This window comes from Pseudochaenichthys georgianus, chromosome 15, assembly GCF_902827115.2.
Source record: "Pseudochaenichthys georgianus chromosome 15, fPseGeo1.2, whole genome shotgun sequence".
NCBI classification, from domain to species: Eukaryota; Metazoa; Chordata; class Actinopteri; order Perciformes; family Channichthyidae; genus Pseudochaenichthys; species Pseudochaenichthys georgianus.
Window position 1 is genome coordinate 19,944,868 of NC_047517.1, and position 19,176 is coordinate 19,964,043.

General features: G+C 40.5%; 2 protein-coding genes across 3 annotated transcripts; both read left to right on the top strand.

The window, feature by feature from the left end:
- The first annotated feature begins 42 nt into the window (after nt 1-42).
- ston1 (stonin 1) lies at nt 43-9,158 on the top strand. The gene is made up of 4 exons (XM_071205630.1): nt 43-206; nt 5,170-7,099; nt 7,235-7,437; nt 7,533-9,158. The coding sequence occupies exons 2-4, from the start codon at nt 5,248-5,250 to the stop codon at nt 7,596-7,598; spliced, it is 2,121 nt and encodes a 706-aa protein (XP_071061731.1). The 5' UTR covers nt 43-206; nt 5,170-5,247; the 3' UTR covers nt 7,599-9,158.
- A 3,718-nt stretch (nt 9,159-12,876) lies between these two features.
- gtf2a1l (general transcription factor IIA, 1-like) lies at nt 12,877-18,125 on the top strand. 2 transcript variants are annotated; one of them, XM_071205632.1, is made up of 9 exons: nt 12,877-13,139; nt 13,483-13,603; nt 13,754-13,877; nt 13,964-14,013; nt 15,151-15,244; nt 15,337-15,896; nt 16,981-17,217; nt 17,339-17,428; nt 17,520-18,125. In XM_071205632.1, the coding sequence occupies exons 2-9, from the start codon at nt 13,544-13,546 to the stop codon at nt 17,625-17,627; spliced, it is 1,323 nt and encodes a 440-aa protein (XP_071061733.1). In that variant the 5' UTR covers nt 12,877-13,139; nt 13,483-13,543; the 3' UTR covers nt 17,628-18,125. The 2 variants fall into 2 exon arrangements, with proteins under 2 accessions (XP_071061733.1, XP_071061732.1); XM_071205631.1 differs by having other exon boundaries at nt 13,502-13,603.
- Nucleotides 18,126-19,176: the final 1,051 nt, after the last annotated feature.

Sequence of the window (19,176 nt, forward strand, 5' to 3'; positions counted from 1 at the left end):
CCTACTATCTTGAACGCAGCGCCGCTATGTTCACTCCTGCAGTGTCCCGCTGTAGGACAGTCTGTGTGAACTCGGGAGGGGAAGCGCAGTTAAAACTCCCAGGATTTACACTCTGCCATTTTGAGGAAAACCGGCCGACATAAAAAGTACAGACAAACAGACGCGTCCAGGTCATGGCCTGAATACGAGAAGAAACGCTGTGAAATGTGAGTATTTCACTCTTCTGGTCGCACTCGGGTTTGTTTTTGAGAGAGCTGAGATAGTTCACGTCCGCTAGAAACGACTTAAAAAACGCTTTTGGTTTTACTCTTCGTGAGCTCTGTGTGTTGTCAGCTCAGCGTTTGGTGTGCTCACAAAGTACTGTGCAAACTAAACAAGTGAGTGACAACTTTACCCAGGTTTTGCGTCCACTCAAAGGTGCAGGAGTGATCCCAGAAGTGGGCCTCTGTGTGCGGCCTGCCTGTGTTGTGGGTGACAGCATGCTGGTACTGTTTTCTTTCTCTAGCCAGAGTTGTTATGGGCGACTAGAAACATGTCGTTTACCGGCGACTCGTGGGTCTGTCTGGCATTTAACTGACCCCACGCTGCAGAAAGTGTGTGGTAAACAGAGGTGGAAGAAGTACTCGGGTGTGTTACTTAAGTAAAAGTAGTGCATTCAAAATCTAATTTGAGTAAAAGTACAAAAGTGTCTCCATCAACATATAGGCTGAGCACACCAAACGCTGTAAAGTACCAACATGACTGCTTATGCGTAAAAGCCTATTTCAGAATCCTATATATTGAGTTACTGGGTTACTATTATGATTATCCATGTGTTTTTATCACATCTGGTCAATGTAGCTCTAGCTAATTTGAATAACTTTACATATATCTTAACCTATAAGTATATCTCAACGTGTATTTCATAACTGATTTAGATCTAACTTAATTTATAATCTAAACCTAAAAAGTAACCAAAACTGTCTAATAAATGTAGTTGAGTAAAAAGTACAATATTGGCTTCTAAAAAGTAGTGGAGTAGAAGTATAAAGTAGCAACAACTGAAAATACAAGTAGGCTAGTACATAGCCTACTTGAGTAAATGTACTTTGTTACTATCCATCACTGGTGGTAAAAAAAAGTGCAACAATGTTTCAACTATGAGGAAACAATTATGTCCCCCAAGTAGATGTGATGTGACAAGTAGATATTATTGTTGGCTCTTTGCTGAGATTTCGATTTGCTATCTATGATCGGTAAACACAACTTTGTTGGTTAGTTGTTTCATTTGAATATGTCTGTAGTATACAGTGTAATTCCATAGCCTTTGTTGCCTTACGTGACATTAATAGTTAGTGTTGCAATAAAAAAAAGTAGAGATGAGAAAGTAACGTTTAAAGCAATATCTATCTAGGCCACTAGCAAAGTGTGCTAACATTAGCTAACATCTCAACTAAAAGCTGTCAGGGCGAGTAAGACTGTGGACTGTATTTAATCGAGCAGTTTTGTATTTTATTGATTTAATTAGATATTATCTTTAAATTACATTTTACCTCTTTCAAAGTGTTGCTTTAAAAATGTTTTTCAAAGTGATTCACTATACTGAATGAGTAAACTGCTTGCAGTGTAATAGTGGACATGCTGTTTTAGTGTTTCAGGTGACACGTCTCATTTATTTTTTCAATTCATGCTTTTTTTTGCACTGGAAATAATATATCTCAAATAACATAGATGTATTCATTGTGCTTATTAGGTGTGGGGAGACACCCAAACTTTCTCTTTTGCTTTGTTTCACTTTGCAGACAGCTCCAATTGTTGCCACTGTAAATAGGTCATCACATTTCAGCTTTACACTAGATCACATAGTCATTGTGGTCACACCGGGTAGTACTCTCCCATCAAATGAAAACGGATAGTGTCTTATTCTTTCTGTATACAGACCTTTCTAAGGAAAAATATCTACTCTAAAGTGTGAACGCATAGGAACTATCCAGGGGATCCAACAGGAACTCATCTCAACCAGGAAGCATCTGTCTTCCATGTTAAAGTTCAAAATTTTTTTGATCACTGCAGTTTTATTCTTAAACCACAAAAGTTTCCTTTCAGTCATCATTTGTCAGGCGACTGTTTCTGCTTTCTGTCATTGAGGGAATTTTTTCTGTCACAGCAAATAATACAGGAAATACAGCAGATAATACCAACATAACAAAAACCCTGTGAAAATGCACTTTAATGTTGAAGTAGATGCTCATTACAAACACTGCAATTCATCTTAGTTATGAATTCCAAGATGTATCATTATTTTTCTAACATCCCTGTTGGTTAGTATCTGCTTATGACTGCTGTTCCCCTTTTGGGATTGACATGTCTGTGTGATTGTGATACGTGGTGACATTATTCCATAACTTTGGCGTTTGTTAGTTTCACTTGTTTTTGGATCCGTTTGGAGTTTTGGTTTGCTCCTCTTTTAAAGCTGATGAAAGCATCTTTTCGTAACATATTGTGACTCAGCTTTCCTCAATAATTATAATTTAAAACTTACTGTAAGTAGTTGTGTATGGGGCGTTCAGTTTTTTGCCTACCCCAGCAAGTCATGATGTAATTCATGTAAGTATAGTAATAATCAGGAGGTATTATAAACCAGAGATAATGCATGTGATTAGCGTAGTTTTTGTCTTAATTGCAATGATGCTATTTGATGGAGAGCAAACCTCAACAGTATTTGTAAAATAGACAAAAATAGACCCTCATTAGAAAGGTTTTTGCATTATATAGGAGTGTGAAATTGTTAGATGTCCTCATCTCCCAAGACTTGGGGTGATAATAAAAACCGGTATAAATTGTAAAAATAGTTTGACAGAATGGTTTTATGTATATTTGTATTAAACCTAATGACTGTAATAAGCCTATCTGAATCCCCAGGCTCCTTCGTTGTCACTGGTTTGTTTGGCAGTCATGAACAGCCAGAGACAAACCAATATCTATGGTGCATTTTTTTAATTTGATAACAATTAAATTAAGATAATATTTGTTGTCAGTTCACATGGACAGGGCAGGCTGGTATTTCCTGTGTGCAAAGCCTCTTGTCCCCAAGGAATGTGTGGAATGTAGTCTTTTGTCCTCTGTAGATTTAGCAGCATTTCATTTCTGGACCGCCTGCTGTAGAACCCAGGAAGACTGGAAATGAGTTTGAAAGTCTATCAGTAGCCTCTGCAGAAAACTCATCCTCCTCCTTGAACCAACGCTGACAGATTCTCTAAATCGCAGAGGCGGGGTTGAACTCAATGAATGTCTGCGTGGCATTGCAAAACAACCTCTCATTAGATAGATGTCCTCAAGTGTTTGACTGAAGACTTGTCAATCCTCTACCCTGAATCGAGCAGCTCCCATTTCCCTGTTTATTTATAGCGAAAGGAAACTTGCCACTGGATGTCTCCTTTCTGCAACTCATGGCTGTGATCTTGAAGGGAGGAGGAAGGCTGTAATTGAGGCTTTCTTTTTTTTCTCTCCACTATTGTTATGGGGAGATGAGGCTTCAACATTATGAAAGCAGCCTCTCTGTGGCCTGCAGCCTGATGTTTGTGAGAGCCGAGCTGCCAGCACATCAAACAACACACTGTGATTGATTGAGATTATATAAAGATTACAACATGTTTACTCTCTGCCCATTGGCTAATAAGCCTGAATACGCTTGTTCTTTAGCAATATTTCCACAACATTTAATACCTAAATTGAAATATGTTCTGTAGATCTAGCATCAGCGAGAATAAAACATTCATGGCGCCTTATCCTTTTAACCAGCTTTCCAGAGCGGCATGCTGCTGATGGTTCTCACAGTTGAATGCATGCTGGGTAATGAGGCAGGAGCTTTGTCGCCATTGCTAGCTTTTATCACACGCATTAAGAGAAGGCTTGCAATGAAATATTTAAACTAAGCTCATTTTAGAGCCCGGTGTTTCTAAAAGAAAAACGTTTTAGCTCATCAATTAACAATACGAAATCTTTTGAACTTTCAAAAACTTTTCTATTTTGAAAGCGGGAACATTTCCTTGTCTATGCATTTACATTTCCTTCTCTTCTCCAGTAGGGAACACATTACCTTTATGTGCTGCAATACTTTGAGAATTCAGAATTCAGGATGCAAATACATTTCACCTGTTCAGTATATTTGGTTTACATCAAGAATTACCTGCACAAAAGACTTGTTTTCCTAGGTTTGATTGAGAGAGTATCTTTCGCAATGTGTTGTTTAGAATTACAATAAGAATCATATAACTGTTGTATTGGCATCACCCATGGATCAAGATAATAATACCAGTACTCCACTTTTTCAAGCAGTATAAACTCTGCAAAGAATAAAAGCCACAGAGTGATTTCCTCTGATAAACATGCTGATGTTTAGTAGGTGTTAACATGTTCATAGGCAAGACTCCCTGCAGGTAGATCAGGGTTACCTGAAGAAGGTGAAAGGCCTGAAACATTGTTTAATAAAGTTTATTGCAAGTTACTTTAGTTCTGTAACACAAAATCCGAACGTACCATCTAGAATAACACTAAGTAAAGAATGTCAATAATGTCTTATTTGCCCTGACCAGGGATCAATGTATAATAGTGAATACCCCTCGCTTCGTTCAAAAAACGTTTAAATAAAGTTATTGCGTGTAGAATAAGGCTACAGTGCTCTATCTGTGTATCAGCTGGCATTATGTTGAAATTCTAACAAATGCTTTGGTTGATTCTGTTGTGTCCGTGAACTCACGAGACGATTCAGTTCATAACTGTTTGTCTAAAAGATTCTCGAAAAGCTTAAAAATCAACAAAAGCTGTAATCTGCAGTGTCAATTGAAGAACATCTCCTGCCACCTCTCTGACACAATTGGAGTACTTGCTTCAGCTTTAACATTAAAAGAGCCGTGGTTAATTGAGGTGTTAACATATGTACACACGTTCCAGGTTTTCAAGGTCGGTCTCTCATTACCTCTTAATGGAGTACCTTAAGGAAATAGTTTTATTGATATCCCCAGGAGCTCTTTCTCGCTCTTTCTGCCAACAAGATAAATTCACTTGCTCAAGCTTTCTTATGAGGACTGATGTGTTACCCCAGGAATATTTTGAGAGTTAACATTTTAAAAATGACTTTTAAGACTAAACATTTTTCATTTCTTAATTCCTATTTGTTGTTTCTTGCAGAGGAGAGGCCTCAGGGGGACATTCATCACAACAAAGGAGGAATTGTTGATTTGAACAGGTCATCAGTCCTCTCCAGGCATGTGTTCCACAAATCACTCAAACTGGGTCACATTTGAAGATGACACCACACCACTCTCATCCCCTCAGAAGCCCCAACAGTCACCGGAGCATATCAAAGCAGCATTACCACGTCCCAATGGTTTGAAATTAGTTCTTCCTCCAATCAGAGACACTTCCTGGAGCTTCAATAGTTCTCTCGAATCCCCTCAAAGCCACTCAAGTCTTAGTGGAAGTTCCTGTGTACCATGTAACACGCCTTTTTGCACTCCCGTGAGTGGGGTTCCTAGCGGTGCTTCCCCATTTCACTCCAACACGTGGGAAAAGAACGACTTTTTTCGCAGTCTCTCAAGTACATCTACCATCTCTGCTCCCTCTCCTGCGCCAGAGGCCTTGCACCAAACCTCAGACGGACCAATCCCCTTCCCTTCTTTCCAGGGAAACTCAGGACACTATAACCCCTTCTGGGATGGATCTAGACACAGTGCAGATGTCGACAGCTCCTCCTCAGACTCAGAATCGGAATCCCAGAGCAGCCTACCGCGTTTCTTCATTCGGACCAAAGACGGCAGTGAGCCTCCACGTGACCATCTCCAAAACTCTCTCTCCTACGTTTGCCACAAACTGGAAGGCCTAAAAGCAACGGAAGCAGAGACGGAAAATGGCGACGGGAGACGGCTAAGATGCAAAAGTGAGGTGTTAAGCGAGGATTCATCTCAGTTTGTTCCCCGGGGGCTATTTCGTAGCAAAAAGCGAGACGGCTGGTCTGTCTTGCTCCGGATTCCGGAGAAAAAGAACCGCATGTCCTCGCGACAGTGGGGGCCGATCTACCTCCGCCTGTTGCCGGGAGGCGTGCTGCAGATGTTCTACGAGAAAGGGCTGGAGAAGCCGTTCAAGGAGTTCCAGCTTCTCCCCCAATGCAGGCTCTCAGATCTTAAACTGGAAAGCTACGGCGAGCCCCGCAAAGTCCTCTCTGTCAAAGTGGAACATTACTCGTACACAGAAAAGAAACGGTACCACCCCAAGCTGGAGGTTAGCCATGAGGCGGAGGCAGAAGAGCTGCTGAAGTTTGGCTCCACAGCCCACGAAGACATGGAGGACCTGGTCGTCTCCATGGAGGAGGAAATCTTTAAGTTGTGTTTGCACCACCAGCAGAGGCGGCACTACGAGGAGCAGGAGCTGTCGCTGCAGATCACCGATCATATCTGGGTACAACTAGATAAGTTCGGCGAAGTCATCGAGCGGACAGCCTTCACCCAGATTCACTGTCTCTCTTTCCTCAACGGACTAGGGGATTGTTTTCTTGCCCTGAACGATCTCGGCCTGCTGCGCTTTGACTCCAGCTACGGGTCAGAGGAGGACGGCGAAGTGTGGATGGAGATCGCAGATAGCCATTTCCACAAATGTGTGAATGAGACAGAGTTTCAAAGGTCCCGGCTGGTAAAGTTTGCACCTCCCGAGGCCTGCAGGGTGGAGCTGATGCGGTATAAGACGGAGATCCTGGGTTGCACAGAAATTCCCTTCTCGGTCAAGGCCGTTGTCACAGTTCAAGGCGCCTACGTGGAGCTCCAGGCCTTTCTTAACATGACACCCACCTTCCCCTCCTTGGGGAGTGTGTCTGACACAAACCCTCTGTGTGAGAATGTAGTGATCCGCGTGCCGGTGCCAGGCGAATGGGTCAAAGTCACGCAGACAGTGGCCTTGTTGCGGCAGAGGTCGCTGAAGTCCCGCATGAACAGAAATGCCTGCTTGGGTGCTGTCGGCGCTGCAGATTCTCAGCCTGTCATGCAGGTGACAATCGGCACAGTCAAGTATGAGAATGTATATTCAGCCGTCGTGTGGAGGATCGACCGACTGCCAGCAAAGAATACAGGTAACACATTCCTGAGAGCCATCCATATTTTCTCACTAGCTCGTTAGCCTTGCCTCCTCGTGCATTTGTCCAGTATGTTCTCCGCTTGTTGGTGTGACACTCTAACTACAAGTGACCTTTGTTTCCCCTCTGCAGCAGTGGATCATCCCCATTCATTTTCCTGCAAGCTAGAGCTGGGATCTGATCAGGAGATCCCGAGTGACTGGTACCCTTTTGTCACGATGGAATGTGAAATTATGGGCGCAGTTGTGTCTGGAACCAGGGTGAAGTCGCTGGGCACTGCCAACGACATCCAGCCGCGGAAAAATGTGACCAGTTGGACGCGCTATCATTGTCAGGTAATCGGTGTTATTTTATCATGCTTAATGTTACCTTAATTTTTTTATAGAAAACTGTTTATTGATGTTCAACTTACCTCATTGTCTCTTTTTAGGTGGAGGTCGAGAAGAAATTGATTGAAACAGAGTCACAGAAGCAATCCGGGTGTATGACACAATGAATATCAAAAACCCTCTGAAGACGATGTTACCCCTTTGCTCTAAGATATTTGCCCAATGGTGAAAAAGGGATGACAACAAAATGATCCAAAGTAACGGTGATGAGGGACTTTCTGCTTACATCCGGTGTCAAATTCATATAAATACACATAGCCTGCTAGTATTTCTGATGGAGCTTAACCGATTATGTATCCTTTAACTGAGACTGACTTAGTCTAGACCTAATAATGAATTTAAGATGGTCCTTTTGCATAGCACTTTACATGTAATAGTTTTATTAACTGTATGACCACAGTTTATGAGTACTGTATATAAGCTTGCATTTGCATCATCTGCACTGCCCTCCAGAATGATTGGCAGCCTTATTAAATGTAGATGCAATGGGCTGCATGAGATAAACAACTAAGTAATGAGCAATATTCACTGAATTTGAGAAAAGGTATGAATCAGCAGGTGTTTAAAATCAGCCCTTTTTGTTTGGCAATGCTTAAAGTCCACGTACCTTCAAACTAATTAATTCTGGTATGAATCCTCCACATTTTCCTTATTTGTGTCATTGGCATTTAAAAAAAAATGTTTGCAGGCAATATGTAGGTAACTCCTTGCTTCGCCTTAAGATTCAGAACAAATTTGACATTTGAAAAAGGACAATAGTGTTGTAATTATAGTTGGACAATTGCATTGGTTCCAAGGGGAGTCACATTATGCTGAGCCCTGCAGATCAGCACTTGTGTAAAGGGACTTAATCACAATTATTAGCAATTTAGTTGAACTCACTCAGGCCCAATGCCAATTGGCAGCCATGCTCGGCAGTAAAACTATAATTAAAGCTCCAAAGCTACATTAGACAAGCACAGCATTATATAATTATTCTCACAAGTGCACACGCCTAAGAGTTAAACAAATGATTTCATATTTGAAGGGTAATTGTCTTGCTTTTGCAAAATACAGACAAAGTGTGTTTACAAAGTGAAACAGCGGTTTGTTTGTAACTAACCTACATTTACTGTGCACAAATGTGTTGACAAAGATACAACTCATTACTTGCGTTGCTTACCTCAGGCTGATCGTTGACTATACTAAGATTGTATTCTGGAGGAATGTATTTTATTTAAACAAATCAAATCTTTATTATGTGATCTTTCTGCCTCTGGGTTGTGAGTAGGCTGGATACAAAAGAATAGTGCAGCTTCAGAGTGAGCGAACAGGCCTTCAGTGATGACTTTTCTGTACAAGGTACTTGGCTTAAGCTGGATGTTATACATCAAGAGTAAACATTTTGATTAAAGCTGAATTACTCATGATATTTCTTGACAGATGTTCAGAAACTAACTTTGAGTTTATTACTGGTTAAAGTGCAATAATATGCCAATTATTGATTTGAAAAGGAGCTAAATAATTATAAATGAAACACACACCTTAGCGAGTGTCAGAACAGCAAATTAACGTATTTTAATCTCACCTTTGTTGAGAACCTGAGAGACCCAGCAGTGTTATGGCAGGCTGTTGTTCAATAAATGACATGTGATTTTCAGTAAAATTATTTTGATGCCAATCCTCCATGCTGCTGTGTGATTCACTTTATTTGATCAACTTCCCCGGGAACCCGTGGTGATGAGTCACGATCCTGTTGATTGAATGATTGTATGTTTTTAAGATCTTCGGGTATTCATACTTGTTTTTTTTACTTATGTAATGTATACCTTTGATTGAAAGATGCCTTTAAAAACAGTATTTACTCTAAAGATGGGTTAAACAGTTGCACTCAATACATCTAAATGGTTTAACAAAACATGTAGGAACAAATCCTTCACAATAAAAAACATTTCTGGATTCTTAACACAAAAATGTTAAATTTCCACTAGTTGTTAGTTCTGGTTCTTCACAATAGGGGGCAGTGTTTCTAACAGCACATCGGCCATAGTATTCAAAAACATTTTTAAATACCTGATTTAAATGAAGTTAGTATGGCCAAATAAAATGGACATAACATAAATAATATTGTGGGAATAAAGAGTAAGGAGTGCCTCAGCTGCCTTCAGTCCCAGCACTCTCCTCCTCATCAGATGAGTCAACCTGTGAGTTAAAAGAGTGGCAGCATTACCAAACAGATGCTGCTTCAAACACCGAGTTCAAAATGAAGCGTCTTGTGAAATCTTTTTTAACTCCTGGTATTGTTTGTTCTTGGTATCAGACATTTCACTCAGCCCTGCAACACAGTGAAACATATAAAAAACACTTAAAAACTAAAATATTGAAAGGTTCTGTTTGAGTATCGAAATCCACATGTTTCATTTGAGCTTCTGACAACTAAACCACTGCAGCAGCTATATTCGGTATATGAATGTTTTTGAGGTCCCAGATGGTTCTGGATGAATGTAAAGTGGCCTACTGCTATTCACTATTCCCCCACCATATCTAAAGGAGAGCTTGAAAAAGATTTAAAAAACTTTTTTTTCCAATGAGTAATACAAATAGTGGAGACCAGGGACAGTTGCAACACATTTTGGGCTTACCCCAATAAGTAAAAAAACATTTACAATAGGATAGCCATTTTGCTATATTATACATTAGCAATATGTCAGCTACTGAAAGAATGTATTTAAGATGTTTTTATGAAATAAGTACACGTTGGAAAATGTATTTAAAAAAAATAAAAAATGCAACTGTTACAACTGTCCTTGTGTACAGGGACAGTTGTAGCACATGCCAGGCACGGTTGTAACATGTTAATAACGGTTACCTTTTTTCACACTACATGACAAAAAATAGGGAAAGCTGTCAAATTCTAAGGCAACAACATTGTAATGGGCTTTCACACATCCTCCATCAAACAATGAACAGAACTTAAAACAGAACACCAGAATTAATCAGATTTACAGTTGTGGCAGGTGCAAAAGTCACTTCCATCTGTGCAGTCCTTGTGTGCCCAGGCTTTACAGGAGCAACACTGCAGCCAGATCTCCTTGGACCTGGAGTAGCTCTCCAGGCACACAATGCAGTATTGGGCCTCATCTTCATCAGATGAGTCCTGCATCTTCTCCTTCTTGTCGGTTTTGTTGTTGTTGCAGAAATTGATTTTTGTCTTCGCTTTAGACTTCTTTGCGTTCTTTTTTTCTCAGCCTCAAGTATATTTTTTATAGGATTGTCTGTGAGGATAGCGGTTTCTCTTGTTTTTCTCCCCTTTGTGGTCTGCTTCCTTGGTCCAGCTTTTGGATGTGGACGGATGGACATGGGTGAGAAAATATTTCACTTGTCTGTTCACTATAGGCCTCAATATATTTGATCACTTACTTTTCTTATGTTCAGTATAGATAGCCTATTCTACCTTAATTATGTGGACCTACCTCCTTTGAGCTGAGACCATAATATAAATCAGCTGCCTCCATCAGGTAGTCTCTCAAAAGCATCTCCTGTTCTGTTGAGAACACCTTCTTGGGTGTCCAGTAGCCTACTCGTGGGGGTGTTTGTGATCCCTGACTCTCCAACCTCAGCCTCTTTTTATGGAACCGGTACAGGGTGACATGGCATATATCCAGGGACTTTGAAACTTCCCTGAATGATTTGCCCTTCTCAACTTCATTTGAGGCCCTCTGCAGCAGAGCAAATGGCACTCCCCTGTCTGTCTTCCTCTTTCTGACATTTGGCATACTGTTTACAGTACACACACTTTAGGCCTACTGTACAGTATTTTATTCTGTTTATTTTTACAGGGACAATGCACACCAATCAACAATACAACTCTATGCTTGAATGAACAATTGATTATTCAAGCAAATGAGCCATCATTGTAAAAATGTGCAGTGGCGGCGCCAGGGTATGGCTGGGGTAGTCTACAGCCATACCAAGAAATGGCTTAGCCCGACCATGAAAAAGTATGTTAAAGTAAGCATGTTGAGAACACGGATTGCGAAAATCTACCGGTCGTGTCCACAACACACACACTGATCCTGCTGCAACAAGAAGTGCACGTTCCTGACGCAATATGGGTGAGACCATTCGGGCTTATGCTAGAGGGGTGCAAGGAATAGTCTAAATAGTGGGGGAGTTTTATACACTAAAGGTGTGAAAATTCTCTGGCGTTATAATATCAGCGCGGCCGCGGTCAGATCAAAATGCCTCCGAATGCAATTTGACTACAGCCAATCAGAGCAACGAAACGTTGGGTCTGCTGCGTCATGCATTACTGATACGTCGATACGTCACGTTCAGTGAAAAGTCCCCAAACTTGCGCCGAGTAAATTGCAGACAGACAGCAGAATTTCTAGGATTAATTGTATATTTCGGATGGATAGATGTGTTCTTAAACGCCCTCGCATTGAGGTACAAGTCGAACAGGTGCCAGAGTCACACGACCCACCTGAAGAGTGAATAGTGAGTTTTGAATATATTTTGTAATAGTCATTTGAAAAAGTGTTTTGTATGACAATAGAGACACAGGCCACCTGTTGTGTGCTGTGTCAGTCTCTCTCTGTTTACCTGTGTCTGTGTCTCTCTCTCTCCCTCTCCGTGTCAATTCTATATGCCAACTTTTCTTGTTTCTGCCGCTGCGTAGCATGTTGTAACAATGTGGAATTAGCAGAATAGGCTATTGTATTGTTTAACTCACAACTGTTGCTCTCGATGTAATTTAGCTGATAAAAGGAGACTAATAAAAGCCTCACGCTTGGCGTTTCACTGTCAAGGGGGGCGATATAGCGTGTATGTAATTACATTACAAATACTGACATGAGCCCCACCACTGTATGGGTTAGCCCTACCATAGATTACCCAACAAAAATATTCTGGCGCCGCCACTGTCAATGTGCCATGTTACAATCGTCCCGTTACAACCGTCCCAGGACCACCAGTCTTGCTTTCACCCCCTGTGAACCTGCCTGATTGACCCATATTTAGCTAGTTATATTTGTAGATTACAAAACAGTGATTCTAATAATACTAGTTTTTACTAGTCCACAAACTAATACTAGTCCTAGACATTTGAACTCAAGACAGTATCCAAAAAATACATCATATAATTGTAGTTCATATGTTACGCAGAAACACACTTTTGCTGATATCTTACGCGAGAAATTCAAACGTGGCTCCTTTTTTTCTCAGCGATCTTACTATCTAACTGCGCATGTGCAGAGTGAGTGTCATCACTCTAGCTTGTTTGTGATTGGAGATATTGAAGGTGTTACAACCGACGCGTGTTACAACCTTTACAGTCTATGGTTGCAACTGTCCCTGGTCTCCCCTACAAATAATAATTAAATTGTGTTATAATTAGTACATTAGGCTATAGCCTACTATAAAAAAAGTATTGTATAAGTCATTATTAGGCTGCTTTGAGACCAACTAAACAAACATGGCGGTCATTGCACCAATCACAACTCTCGGTGGAGCTTGATTATTACCACCTGTGTTCACTTGACGTCAAGTTGGTGCGAGCAAAACAATCGGACTGTATCACCGTTAGCTTTGTGTATTATGTTGCCAAAGTCCACGGCTAGAAGGTATTTTTGCCCTGAATCATGCTGAACAACAACACAGGCCCAGTGGTAAGCAACGTTTTTTAAGCTAATTTTGCTATGAGCTAACTACTAGCAACACTGGTGTGTGTGGCCTGTATCCGTAGGCCTATGTACATTGAGTAGCATAATAAAAGCGCTCCAGACAGCACCATTACTATTCAATATAGGCAATTTCGTAGAGCCTCAAGGTAAAGCTCAGTGGAGGCAAATCAATCATGTACTAAGGCCATTTCTATTTTTATAAAATCAATTAGTTCACATGGCTTTCTATGTAGCACACTCTTAATTGAATTATTGACGTTTTTGGAATTGTGTATATAGCTTATCAAAACACACAAATCACAAGCAGCTCACAGCTTCTGACTTGCAGTTTCTGAAAATAACTGCAGGCCAAACTCTACTTGTCCATAATTGATGATGTGATTGAGAGTATGCGGGAGCTCTTTTTGGATGAAGGGCTTGAAGACCGCGTCCTGGATGATTTAAGACATGTGAGTTTCATTCATAACCATATTTATCTCTAAAAATAGATAGTATTCTCATCTTGACTCAAGCTGTCAGTTCCAGTAAAGTTAGTCCATCTAGCGAGGAAGTTTACAGCATAGCAGGAAGTCAGACTGCTGTTTTTTCTTGCTGTGCAGCTTTGGGAGGCAAAGATGATGCAGTCAAAAGCAATGGAAGACTTCAGAAAAAATAATATCAACTCATCCAACTTTGTGCTGCAGCTCCCTGCCAGCTACAGTCGGACAGATCAAGAACTCACAGGTAACACAGCAGGCTTCTGCCATGAACTGCTTCATGCTTGCTTGATATTTGCATCACCTGCTCTGCTCTCTGCTCTTTTCTCTCAGCCTCAGTTGTGATCCCTGCGAGTCACAATATCCACAGTTTCCCAATGAAGGCAAGTGTCATCAAGCTTTCCAGGACATCACCTCCATGTCCTCATGTAGCTCTTGAAGTCAGGGGCACATACAAAAGCAAAACATAACCATACTTAGTTAAATGTAAAAAGCAACTGATATTCTTTTTTGTCAATGTAATCACTTAATACAGGCAGTATAGGTGAATGCTAAGGGCGCATCAACCCATCGGGTGCGCCGGAAATTGGGGAGAAAAAAAAGTTAAATTAATTAAATATTTTCCCGATTTTGGATCAACAAAGTACATCTTATTATCTTATACTAACAGAACTACGCCTGTATTGCGTACAGCGCCCATAAACTGTGGCACCCCCTCCCTCCCAAAATCAATTTGAACAGCCCCAGTAAAATTCTTTTATGTGGATTTGTTCTTTTTTTTTTTAAATAATGGTTTTAGTGTGCAATTATAGGTTTTAATTTTGTATTTGTGTTAATTTAAAAAAATCAAACTCCCAAAAAACGTATACAGCTTCTGTGTGCTTTTGTTAACATTGGCTTTTACCGCAGGGGGGGAGCTTTAGGGAACTCTCTCCTGAAAGACTGAGAGGCTTTGATAAGCTCAGTGAGGTAAAGGCACACCTTTATATGATCATTATAGTTATAAAAAAATAAGAGAATAAATGAAAAACAGGTATAAAATACTATATGACAGTATGCATGTGCGAGTCATAGTGAGTGTCTGTATTTTGGGGGGGGGGGCGCGCCAGCTAAAATCTTGCCTAGGGCAGCAAAATGGTCTCTGGGATTCCTCTCTTGTTAAAAAGTAAATAAAAACAATGAAACATTTAGGCTTGAATTGGTTGCCGGTAACTTTAATTGAAAAATAAATTCTGTTCAATTTATAATAGATTTGATTTCATTTAAAATCAGATACTCACTTATGGAATTTGACCAACTTGAGTACATATTTGAAAACCTGAATTTTCTACCTGTAATTATGAACCTTAAAAACACTTTTGAAATTATATTGTGAAATGACCTGAACATCATTCATGGACTGAGACAAAGGGAAAACTGTTATTTTACTTTACTTATTTAAGCACCATCAGACACTATTACAGTGTTAATGTAAAACATGCCTTTTTTAATATGATTGATTTATGTTTTTTTCATTTCAGACCAACTCCGAGACAATTGCCACTTTCTCTCTTCCTGCGGGGTTATCGTACCCTGTGCAGATACCAGCTGGAGTCACTCTTCAAACCGCCTCTGGTACACAACAAAATGTACCTGTTATTGGCATAAATATGTTTTATTTTTTTGTACTAATTTCAGATATTTTTCTCCCTTTTTGTGTCACTGAGGTCAACTTTACAAGGTCAACGTTCCTGTTGTGGTCACTCAGGCTCCAGCAGGTCAGCCTCTTATATCCCGAACCATGCAGAGAGTGTTTGTGGGGAGGCAAGCTCCTGCCCCCCAGTCATATGCTGTCCCACCAAAAACCACTCGGCCTCAGGGGGTGGATCCACCCTCTGTTCCAGCTTTTTCTCTTCAACTGCCGCCACATTCACAGGTTGATATCCCCCCTTGTCAGGAGAAGAGTGTCCCCCAGCCACCTCAAGTTCCTGCTGCTGAGCCATCGCAGCTTCAAGGGGTCCGCTCTCCAGAGCCAAACATCAACCTGGAAGAAAATGAGCAGAGTCCACAACGCGAACCTGTGAACCTCAGTATGAATGCCTCACCCTGCAGTCAGTTATTAGAGCAGATCAGCAGCGAGGAGGCTTTGACTCAGACGGCACAGTTTAAGAGCCGAGACATTGATGACATCCTGAAAGAAGTGATTGAGGAGGAGAGAGAGAAGGCAGAAAGGGCGAGGAACCTAGCGCCAGCTAAGAATGACAACCAGTCTGATCCTGTTCTTGGGGTAATTTGAAACAAATATACACTCGGAGCCAACACCTGGTTAGCTTAGCTTAGCATAAAGCCTGGATTCAGGAGGAAATTGCTACTCTAGGTCTGTCCAAAGGAAACATAATTTGTCCTCCAGCATTCTTAAAGCTCACTAATTAATAATAATTATTAATGTATTGGTATTTCTTGGATTGGAGTTCTAGGCTTGATGCTAAGCTACAGGGCTGTTGATCTCAAAATGTATAATGTATTTCTGTTGGACTATTTTTTTTAAAGGGAAACTTAACCACTTTTACAAAGGTTTGTACTTAAAATAAAAAAATATGGACGTTTACTAGGTCGGCTATAGAGAAGTGTTTCTCAAACTTTTTCATACCAAGGACCACTTAACCAATAAAAAAAACACTCGCGGACCATCTAACTCCAAAAATATCCAAAAACACATCGTTTTTCTAGAACAGATTACAAATCTCCTGCAAATGGTACAAACGAGTGGCAACATGTGTGATGAAGGTCTGAAACTTAAGCTCGCTCCATTGTGGAGATATTCCCGCGAGAGTGCGGAAAACTTTTATTTATTTATTTAAAATGTGAAATGTTACCAATATACTCACGGACCACTAGGGGGCGCTCACGGGCCACCAGTGGTCCGCAGACCACACTTTGAGAATCACTGCTATAGAGGGTATAATAAATGACAGTGAACTGCATCGTAGGAAGTGTAGGATCCAGCATTTTCGAAACACGAGGATACTAGGGACGGAGGTTATGACCAATTGGCCTCTGTTGGTTTCGAACGTACTGTTTTTAACTTAATGAGTTTCCTAACTTTATTGAAGATCAATACTAAATAGTTGAGGTTGCCCTTTAATACATCTAAAATAAATGTTACAATTAACGATAAAGGGAGCACTTATGTACTGTTTCAAGACGTTTTGACTGAATCAACATTAATGGCATTACATTTCTACTGCTATAAAACAGATTGCTGTGCTATTAACTCAAGCCAGTTCAGGTGTCAAATCTTGAATTATTCAAATAAATTACAATCTCATGGCATAACAGTTTACTTATTTTTTCTCGCAATTCCTGCTAAGCTGGACCTGGACTTCAACTACAATGAGCTGTCGGACATCGTTCAGCTGGATGGTCCTGCGGGGAACTCGGACATGGAGGAGGAAGAGGGAGGTCCCATGGAAGAGAACGACTTTCTGGGTTTAATCAACGCAGAGGCCATAAAGGCCCTGCAGGAGGGGGAGGGAAGCAGCGACGGAAACAGCGTCTCCTCCAGCAGCGACAGCGAGGGAGTAGATCTCTCCGAAGCAGTTGAAGAGGTTAGTGAGATTAAGCTGGATGTACATGTTATCCTGATTCTTTTTCCCCACTGTATAAGAAACAGATGGTCTGTGGCTATTTACCTGGAAAATTAAATTGTTTGTATTTCCTATCGATTAGGATCCTTTGAACTCAGGCGATGATGTGCACGAGCAGGACATCCCAGATCTCTTTGACACTGACAATGTAATCGTCTGCCAGTATGACAAAGTAGGAACAATTCGCCCCTACATTGGCCATCATTTGCCTCTCAACAAACCCAAGGCATGATTACTGACTTAATGTGTTCTCTCTATTGCAGATCCATCGCAGCAAGAACCGCTGGAAGTTTCATTTGAAAGACGGAGTGATGTGTTACGGAGGCAGGGACTACGTGTTCTCTAAAGCTGTCGGAGAGGCCGAGTGGTGATGAGCATCAGCACTCTTCAACGCATCAGATGATCATGTAGAGCGACGGGAAACTGATTCAAAAGGGAAAAATAATCAGTGAATTTAGACCTCTTGGTGGTGTCATTTGGCTCGCAGAGAAGGCAGTTAAACACCTCTGTGTGAAATCACTGATACTTTAGTTTTTCATTATGTAATTATCAGAACAATACCGCAAGTCATTTAAAATGTAACAACCAATTACATTCAGCCTTGCTTCTGGATCAAGTGTACTGAGACAAACGGCATGCATTTCTGTTGTTAAATATTTACCTGAAAATACTTTTCTTTATTAGGAGAGCAAAACATTATTTGACCTGGAATATCTTTTCTTCTGTCATGATCATGTTGCTTTGAAGGTACCTAATGTGCTGTTTGATTTGTAGTAATGCCTTGACTTTAATCATGCTTCAAATACACAGAACTGCACTGTTGTGCTGCATTCAATAAACCCTTTTCTTTCTGACAACCCTGAACAAAGCCTTTGTTGCCTTGTTACATTATTTATCTAATGAACTAAGTGTGTTTGTTTTCTTTTCACTATTTAACCAAAGGGCTGCATGCAAATTCACTGGAACACGACAGTTCATTTATAAAAGCCAGCATGGACACTAAAATCGATTTAATGTGTGACTATTTTAGAAAAACACTCGACTAGCTTCTCACAGCTGAACGAGAGGCCCCGCCTTGTTCTGATTTATGGTATTGAAATTGAGCAACTATTAGTCGAACCGCATAATCCTGCTTTATCCGACCATTTCTTAGTAACTTTTGAAGTACTGTTACTAGACTACAAAGCATTAGTCAAAAGCTCTTGCAGCAGAAACCTATCTGTTAGTGCTATAGCCACATTTAAGGAAGAGATTCCACCAATACTTAACTCGATAGCATGTCTGCATGTAGGGGAGGAAACTTATACAAAATGTACACCACCCCAAATTGATCATGTTGTTGATAGTGCTATAGATGCGCTGCGAATAAAATTAGACTCTGTTGCTCCTTTGAAAAAGAAGAAAATAAAACAACATAGATTAGCTCCATGGCATAATGCCGAAACCCGCAAAATAAAGCAAAAGTCTAGACAACTTGAAAGGATATGGCGTTCCACTAAACTTGAAGAATCCCGTTTTAATTTGGCATATTACTCTCAATGAATATAAGAAAGCACTGCGTAAAGCGAGAGCAGCCTACTACTCTTCATTAATAGATGAGAATAAGAATAATGCAAGATTTCTTTTCAGCACTGTAGCCAGGCTGACAGAGAGCCACAGCTCGATTGAGCCTTCTATTCCCTTAGCACTCAGTAGTAATGATTTTATGTGCTTTTTTAACGATAAAATTGTTACTCTTAGAAACAAAATTAATGACCTCTTGCCTTCGACCAGTATAGTGTTATCAACAGCTCCCGGAATCGTAAGTTCTAATATTACACTAGATAGTAAACTAGAATGCTTTTCAGCCATTAACCTTGAACAATTACATTCAATGATTCTCTCTTCTAAACCATCAACGTGCATGTTAGACCCAATTCC

Bases quoted from the DNA above. Each gene is read 5' to 3' on its own strand.
- ston1 (XM_071205630.1), top strand. From the start codon at position 5,248: ATGTGTTCCACAAATCACTCAAACTGGGTCACATTTGAAGATGACACC. The intron at 7,100-7,234 runs GTAACACATTCC...TCCCCTCTGCAG, and splicing joins ACTGCCAGCAAAGAATACAG to CAGTGGATCATCCCCATTCA. The intron at 7,438-7,532 runs GTAATCGGTGTT...GTCTCTTTTTAG, and splicing joins GGACGCGCTATCATTGTCAG to GTGGAGGTCGAGAAGAAATT.
- gtf2a1l (XM_071205631.1), top strand. From the start codon at position 13,113: ATGCTGAACAACAACACAGGCCCAGTG. The intron at 13,140-13,501 runs GTAAGCAACGTT...AAATAACTGCAG, and splicing joins ACAACAACACAGGCCCAGTG to GCCAAACTCTACTTGTCCAT. The intron at 13,604-13,753 runs GTGAGTTTCATT...CTTGCTGTGCAG, and splicing joins TCCTGGATGATTTAAGACAT to CTTTGGGAGGCAAAGATGAT.